This window comes from Hyalella azteca, unplaced genomic scaffold (assembly GCF_000764305.2).
Source record: "Hyalella azteca isolate HAZT.00-mixed unplaced genomic scaffold, Hazt_2.0.2 contig13225, whole genome shotgun sequence".
NCBI classification, from domain to species: domain Eukaryota; kingdom Metazoa; phylum Arthropoda; class Malacostraca; order Amphipoda; family Hyalellidae; genus Hyalella; species Hyalella azteca.
In genome coordinates this window covers 875,080-884,262 of record NW_025943154.1, presented here as the reverse complement: position 1 = coordinate 884,262, position 9,183 = coordinate 875,080, and the positions used below count along the sequence as shown (strand labels likewise).

Here is a 9,183-nt window from a genome sequence, read left to right as displayed (position 1 = left end):
GTGAATTATTGGTATTATTTTAATAACGTAACATAACATAGTGATGTCGGCGCTGAAGTGTAGGCCTGCATGATGTGGCCTGTCGCCGATTCTTTTCCTTTTCGTGCCTTGTTCATAGATCTAAACTCGTGTCATTTGATCGGATCTTTTCATGACTGGCGATAGTTTGAAGTAGCTACTAGACTTCCACCGGGTTCGATAAGGAGCTAGGCATTTCAAATCTAGGAGCTAGGCATTATCGTGAATCAGACTAGCAGGTTCGATGAAATAAATTCCTCCCTAAATGACAATACATAGGGCGAAATGAAATGATTTACTGGTGAAAAGAAATGAGGTACAGGTTAAATATTTGTTATATTGCGCACTATTTACTGGTGATCTTTAGTACAGCGATGTAGCTTAGCGTAAATATTAGAATTTGTGCACATAAAAAGCGCGCATGCGGTTGTATAGAACAAACTTGAATTTTCAGTTTCCGTTTCATCACTCAAAATTAGCATCGTAACTCGAGTGTTCTTGGCCATTGGCGTGATGGCCGGGCCTATTATGAAGAAGAAAATATTTTCAGAAATTTTGATCTAGAAAGTAATATCACTGGAATTGACAAGCATCAATTTCAAGTTCTTATAATGAGGGTAAAGTTTCGTCTGAGTATATATTTAGTCATGAAATTGATAAGCTGCTGTTATAAAGCCAGTTAGTAATAAAACTTTATGTTGTTGTTCTACAGTTCGAGTCCGATGGACGACACACTTCTGCAGCTCTCTAACATCCTGCCAGAAGATGCCAAGACCTACGACAAGATGCGCCCGCCATCCGCTGACGGTGAACAAAATAACCTCTGCTTACAAATTATTTTTCGTCATTTACATTTATTTATGTTATAAATTATTGAATTCTTCAATGATTTTAATTATGAATATAATTAAATAATTTAATAACAATCATGCTGAAATTTTGATCGTGTTGATGATGTCAATTGGCGTGGAAACAAATTTCTCGTTCCTAGTTGAATGTTCAACTCAATGTTGAATGAAGAGGCATATCAGGCCATAAACTCATGTTATGCCATTCATGTGAATGCTAGTTTAAAATAAAGCTGAGACGAAAATATTGATGTAGTAATAGCCAAGTAATTGCTCTAAGTAGCAGGCAAGTAGGAAAACCTTCCTGAATAAGCTATTGGGTATTAGATGACTTGGTCAATTGAGTAAAAAAAATGAAGAATCTCCAGCGTATTATTCATGCGTGAAAAGATCATTTATTGAATTCTTCATAAATTCTTGAATGAAGTGCTCTGTGAATGTTTAAATTCACACGTGAAATTACACAAGCATTTCTACTGCACTGAAATGTTAAATGATTCCCGTCACAGGCAGCCCGACTGTGGTATACTTCCACGTGACCGTCATGAGTCTGGACTCCATCGATGAAGGCTCGATGGTGAGTTAATGATACGTTTGAATCTTGCGTGCACTTTCGTCTGTGTCATTATTAATTCAATAATGTGATAGAATGTCAATGGATACTGCTAATAAAATTACGTTACATAATTTCTCAGCCAAATTGTATTAATCAGAGACTGAAACTGTGCGTAGTCTATGATTCACTGAGAATTATAAATTTTCGATCAACACCTTTATACGTCATAAATTTTATTAGTCATGAGACTCATATTATTCAAGAAATTATTAGAAACTATTTCTGAAGCCCCTAACTCAATTTCTACACGAAGTAAAAATTAAGTAACACATGATCATCGTTATACTAGGCCTTGTTATGTAGTTATGGCGCATGCATATGTGGTTGAACCTACCATCTTGACTTTATGCTTTCGATTGATCGACTTCATAAACTGCACTTTAATTTGCATTGATTTAATACGATTGACTAGGCCACTGACTTAGATGCAGGCCGTTAAATTGGTTATTGTGGTTTCTTCTTTATACATTACAGATGTCAAATTTTTTATACCTTCCAATTTTTATTTTGCTAATTTTAGATCATAATTATTTTTTTGACGTGGGTTTGCATACATATTTTAACCTAATTTTAGTATTTGCATCAAAAAATTGAAAAATGTAAAGCTGAAAAAGTCGAAGAACATTTGTACTTATTCGTATTCACGCTCACATTTAGAATTATTGATGTAACCTTTCGGAAATTGTTCACTGGAAAACTGGGCAAAATTTTGGAGGTCAGAATCGACAGAAAATATTGAGCTGATTAAAAAATAAATAAATGAAATAATAGGTTTTACAAATTTTTTCCCTGCATATGCAGGTTAGCATTTATAAATTATTTCACGAATAACAACTCTAAATTGTTAGTACATAGTTTCAAATGAAGTACCAAAGTATGAAGGTGACTAAAAATCAACTTTGCTGCCATCACATTCGACCACAACATCAGAACAACATTTTAAAATTTTTTTAATTTAGTAAATACCAAGATCGGCTGAAGCCCGTTCAGAAAGAAAGTTATTACGGAAATAGCTTGAAAAGCCTAATATTGAATAAACATTAATATAGTTTATACGTTTTGATTCACGCGCAAACGTCTCTCGTACAGACGTACGCGGCAGACATTTTCTTCGGCCAGAGCTGGAAGGATCCTCGTCTTCGCTTCCCCAACATGACGGGGATGTACCGCCTGCTGCCGGTGTCGTGGCTCAACGAAATATGGCGGCCAGACTCCTTCTTCAAAAATGCCAAGTCCGTCACCTTCCAAAAGATGACCATTCCCAACCACTACGTTTGGCTTTACCATGACTCGACGATCCTATATATGGTCAAGTGAGTATCAATATCTTATTAACAAAAACCTTTATGCCTATTGTGAAGTAATCATTGCAATTTATTTCAGCAATTTACTGCCACTTTTAATGTATATTCTATGGGGTTGGAATAAGTATACACACGTCGTTTCCCTTAAGTAGTAGTAGTAAAAAATTAATCTTTAATCTACACGGGCTGAACTAACTTAATCTCTATTGCCTGAGTCTCAAAATGTTTAAGAGGCATTATTCTCGAAATTCTAAAGTTAATCCGGCTGTATATTTATTCACTATTCTTGGATTTCACAATAAAAAGCACGGAGCTTGTATATACGACTATATAATCCTCACGGATGATTATTTAACACGGTCATTTAGTGATTTCAAAATAAAAACCATGAAGTTTGTAAATACGTCATTATAATCATCAGGGAGGATATTTTAACATGGTCATTTATATGAAAGATGCAATTTTTTCCCATGTACTCCTGTTTATCTATTATTTTCAACAGATAATTAAGTATAAGTGATCTTCCAACAGTCAAGCTGTTTTTCATATTTAGCGCTGGTGTGAAGGATTTGAATGCAGGAGCGTCGTAAATTACTTAGCTGTCACCGTACAGGGATTCTCTTGGTCGTACCTCAACGAGGAGAGATGGCCCCTGAAATTTGCACATTTCTCTTAACCACCGCAGTGACAGAAATATGGTTATTGTGAACACGAGATGAAGGGAAGATCATGAATGAACTCCGTAGTGTGCTTGGTTTCCTGCTCTTGGATTCTTATATTGTGTTTATACCTCACAAAGGAAGGATATTAATGGTTAATTATAGCATGAGTTTGTACACTGAATCGCCGGTTAGACCATATATTTTTAATTGTTTAGACCATATAATTGTTTAGACCATTACCGGTTAGACCATATATTTTTAATAGGTTGTTTGCATTTAATTATATAGTCTTTTCAATAGATTTTATATTTTTTTCAGGCTAACGCTGCTGCTGTCTTGTGCAATGACTTTCCATTCCTACCCTCACGATACGCAAAAATGTGCGATGAAAATCGAATCCCGTAAGTATTACCGGGTTTTGAATAGATCGATTCAAGGAAAATCCTTCAAAAAAATTAAAATAATTATAGCGGTTAAGTGAGCGATTCGAAGTCGATGCTACTCAGTATCCTTATTGTGACTTCATACTGAAGGCAACTTGAAGTTATAAGGCTCGGGGGATAGAATGAATCGGACTTTACACTGTACATGAATGGGGCTTCACACTGTACAGGGATGTATTGGTGATTATAAATGGTCATGTGAGTCACACTTTGGAAATATTTGTCGGGTTTTAATGCTGGAGATGTGCCCAGTAAATATATTTTAGTGTATTGAAAAAATTCGTGTCGCTCAGAAAAATCCAGAAAACTTTGAGAGGAAATTGGAAAAATCCATTAATTTTTTAAACCCCGAATTTCCCATCGAAGTTATAGTAACTTCTTTACTATAAGGGCCCTTCATCGATAATGTTTGCTTCAAGTGTTGATATTGATACTTTAATTCCTTTACCCAACTTGTTAGACTATAGTGATTGTTTATCGCAGTCTCCCATTTAATTCCATTACCTAGCTTGTACGATTATAGTGATTGAGTATCGCAGTCTCCCATTTAATTCCATTACCTAACTTGTAATATTATAGTGATTGTTTATCGCAGTCTCCCATTTAATTCCATTACCTAACTTGTTAGATTACAGTGATTATTTATCGCAGTCTCCCATTTAATTCTATTACCTAGCTTGTAAGATTATAGTGATTGTTTATCGCAGTCTCCCATTTAATTCCATTACCTAACTTGTTAGATTATAGTGATTATTTATCGCAGTCTCCCATTTAATTCCATTACCTAGCTTGTAATATTATAGTGATTATTTATCGCAGTCTCCCACACGACGGCTGACCTGGTGTTCACGTGGGAGCCTGAGGTGCCCCTGGAGGTCGACGAGAGCATCGAGCTCCCCCAGCTGGACCTCGTCTCCAACACCACGGGCGACTGCACGCAGGTTTATTCCACGGGTCAGAACATGATTAATTATATCATTAAGTTATTCATTTATTGTATGCACGTTATTTATATCGAATAAAGTTTTGTTAATCATTTGGTAAATGTGAAATATACGAGAGAAAATTAGCAAAATTGTATAACTTATGACTGATTCTTAAACTAGCTGCATTTAACCTGATATTAAACGCCTCTACATTCATCGTAGGAAACTTCACGTGTTTGGAGCTGTCGTTCACGTTCAAAATGCATAATATTTAATATGTTGGTTGTTAACTTTGATAGCATTTAACCTTGTATTAAAAACCTCTACATTTATTGCAGGAAACTTCACGTGTTTGGAGGTGTCGTTCACGTTCAAGCGACGCCTGGGCTACTACCTCTTCCACACCTACGTGCCTACGTGCCTCATCGTCATCATGTCGTGGATCTCATTCTGGATCAAACCTGAAGCTGTGCCCGCCAGGGTTAGTGTCTTCATGGTTGAACAAATACTAATACCAATACAAATAATAATGAATATTAATAATAATAATAATAATAATCAAACCTGAAGAGGTGCCCGCCAGGGTTAGTAACTTCATGGTTGAACTAATAATAATAATAATAATATTAGTTCAACCGTGAGTAACTTGGTTCGAATGTCGTGGGTTACTACCGCCGAAACTAGGTTAGTGCTGCCACGTGAAGTGCTTTGAGCTCCTGGTACCGTGCAATGAAAATGTAATCATAAATATATTACATAAAAAAATTATAAAAATAATAATACAATGTGTACAAAATTGTAATATAATATTGTAAATATATATTCAATTATATATAATACAAATTAATTAAATATTTTAAATATTTACGTATCTTATTAAACATTGGAGCGTCTTTTGCATTAGTACCGGCGATCTTAAAAAATAAATTGACATTTATTAGAGATCACTCAGTATAATAAGAGAAATATAAAGCAAATTCACTGGGCAGGTGACGCTGGGTGTGACGTCGTTACTGACGCTCTCCACCCAACACGCCAACTCGCAGAAAAGTTTGCCGCCAGTCTCCTACATCAAGGTAGGTATATAAAATATTCTATAAAATATTATATATATATAAAATATTATATATATATAATATACAGTCTCCTACATCAAGGTAGGTATATACAGTCTCCTACATCAAGGTAGGTATATACAGTCTCCTACATCAAGGTAGGTATATACAGTCTCCTACATCAAGGTAGGTATATACAGTCTCCTACATCATAGTAGGTATATACAGTACGGTCTCCTACATCAAGGTAGGCACTATTAATTCTCACATTATCAACAAATATCCTACATCTGTGCACGGATATCAGTACTGGGCAGCTAGGTACTATTGCAGAGTGCTAGGTTTATTATTAATAAATTATGATGCATCAATTTCCTATGCATTTCCTATGCATTAAATGTAATAAATTCGTATTAATCGTAATAATAATAAATAAACTTATATGCCTGACGACATTTAGACCCAAAGAAGCATTGACTTACGTCTGATTGTGGCACGCATGGAGTGTTGCGGTAAACATATTTTTTGTTATGCCTTTAATCTATTGTCTTCGCGTATTTACCATTTAAGTTAGAAGACAAAACTATGATTTATATGCTTGGCGGTTGGCATACTCCTCGAATAAGATCTATCCAAGATCTTTTGAATTGATGGAATGTTTTCATTTGTGCTGCAGTCTCTGATAAATGATGTGCTGGAAAGCCTTTGGGTCCTGTTATAGCCGGGAGAGCATTTTCCATAGCATTTCACAATTGTTCCATAGCATTTCAAATTGTTGTTGTGATGAGATGCTTTGACAGCTTAGCAAATTCTCCCTGAAAACGTCAGGATTAAAGGATGTGATAGAAGTTCAGGTATCCATGTAGTGACTCGTTAACAGACACCCACCATCATCACCCCACCACCCACCATCTTTAACTGACACCCACAATCATTGCCACCATCATCAGTTACTTCAGATCAATGCACGTTAATGTATTGTACAATAAACGGCGACAGGCCTATTCTTCACCGTCGAAGATTACTATACTATACTATACTATACTATACTATACTATACTATACTATACTATACTATACTATACTATACTATACTATACTATACTATACTATACTTTACTATACTCTATACTATACTATACTTTACTGTACTATACTATACTATACTATACTATACTATACTATACTATACTATACTATACTATACTATACTATACTATACAATTGTTACAGGCGATCGACATGTTCATGTCATCCTGCACGGTGTTCGTGTTTCTATCCCTCATGGAGTACGCTGTCGTGAACGTCATCATCGGTGACATGGTTGAACGTCGGAAGCAAGATACTTTCATGGCAAAAATCACAAAGAAACTCGACGGCAAAATGTCAAAAAATAAAAAGGCGGCCGAAAAGGTAAGTACAAAATTCAGAAATTGTTAACGAAAAATATTAAACGAGTAATCGCCTCAAATGAGACGAGTAATCGCTTTTTGTTCCCTGGGCGAATAAAGAAAATATTTTAGTAATATGTAGTTTAAAACGATTAGATCCATCCATGATTAATCATTTGTAAAAATTAATTAACACTTTACCATAATCGTCGGTTTATTCTTAGTTCTATTTGTGCTTACGGTAATGAATTTATAACTAATCAATGCAAAATACTTAATTCTTTTAATCATCATCACGCTTGTCGTTTACCTTAGTTGCAGTCCCATGCTCTTCAGTCTGCCGATTCATGTCCTTGCTGTCGCCAAGAATGTTCATGCTGCGCGCCGGGGTGTGAAACTCCAGGCCAGGATTCAATCACATTCAGTTCCACACCGAAACCGTTACTGGTGAGGAACATTGTGCAACGCGACTCAAACAGCGGTGAATTAGTAAATCAATCCGGGCACTCAGGCACAGCTCAAAGGCCTCAGACTCCGCTGAACTCTTGCTTCCAGCCAGCTGGGACGACAGCCACAATACGGCATCCGCCTCTTGGATCAACACGTTCCCCTTCATTCGTCAGATCCAAGGTTGCTAAGGACCTTCACCGCGATATAAACAACCGGTTTCCACAGACTGAACCACAAAGTAGTTGCAATTGCGTACATGCTGCTAATCTACTTATAAAACGACGCAATTTTCAAGATCCGCAACGCCCGAAGCTGGAGTCTCAGTCCTCGATACCGTCGCTAAGCTTCTACCAAAACTTGCAATCAGAAGGTAATGGATCTAATTCTAATATATCCAGAACTTTCCTCCTGGAAATGCGTGATGCAAGAGCAAAGGCAATTCTCGTTGATCGTTTCTCTAGAGTTTTTTTTCCTCTGTCATTTACGATTCTGAACATTCTATACTGGTACGTCTATTTTGATTGGTGAGGATTTCGCATAGAAGTACGATCGAGTCACTTTTGTTCATTAACCTTTAAGTGTTTTAATAAACATATCACCATTAATACTAAAGTCATGTTGAGATAAATAATTAGTGCACTATAAGTATATGTGAGTGGGCTGTATATATTCTATCTCTGGCCATATGCTGACCTCGATCAAAATTAATTTGCGGGTCCAAATTTATTTCGATCAAAATTTATTTTCCCTGATTACCAACAATGCAGTCAACTATTCAATACGGTTAAATTAAGGCATTCTATTTGTCAAATATTCCAATAATAAGTCAAATATTTTACAAAAAAGATTCGTCCAATTGTGGATTCTGTTTTGTGAGCGGAAACTCACAAAACTTTACAACATGAAACTAGGAGTATAGCCTATAGGGCCGCTATAACGGGCCTCATAATATATTATCATTAGTATCTTCTTTGTTGGAGCTTATCATGATAAATTGACCAACATCTATTATGTTTCACAATCAATCTCAGGGTCATAGCCTCACGTGTAAATAGTTGTTTCACGTGTAAATAGTTACTACTAACTTTAAATTCGTCTTCTTGCTGATGCCACTTCTGTCAATTTCATTTTTAGAACCCCAGTCTACAACATTTACGATATCTCGGCGTCACACCACTTCGTATTAACTTTTCTTCTATAAAGAGCATATGAAAGCATGACAAATGTAATATGTTACTTTTGACTGAAGAACTTGTCAATTTGATAAAATTTTCAAGTATTTTATTTTTGGTCAACTGGCATTTTAATGAAATTAAAAATGTTCCACGAAAACTTTCGTCAGTACCCACTGTACAGTCAAAGGAAATAGTCGATGTTGCTCGGAGCCTCCGTATATGCTCTCAGAAAAATAAATGGCTCGTATTGTCTTTATAATGACACACTTTACGTACGTAGCACCAATACGCCATT

General features: G+C 35.9%; 1 protein-coding gene across 1 annotated transcript; it reads left to right on the top strand.

Annotated features, from left to right (window-relative positions):
• Window positions 1–740: 740 nt before the first annotated feature.
• Window positions 741–9,183, top strand: LOC108665006 (glycine receptor subunit alpha-4). Its single transcript, XM_047883551.1, has 9 exons — window positions 741–825; window positions 1,376–1,443; window positions 2,572–2,795; window positions 3,767–3,849; window positions 4,711–4,845; window positions 5,156–5,298; window positions 5,807–5,893; window positions 7,106–7,285; window positions 7,579–9,183. Exons 1-9 carry the CDS (start codon window positions 741–743, stop codon window positions 8,239–8,241), a joined length of 1,668 nt encoding a protein of 555 aa, XP_047739507.1. The 3' UTR covers window positions 8,242–9,183.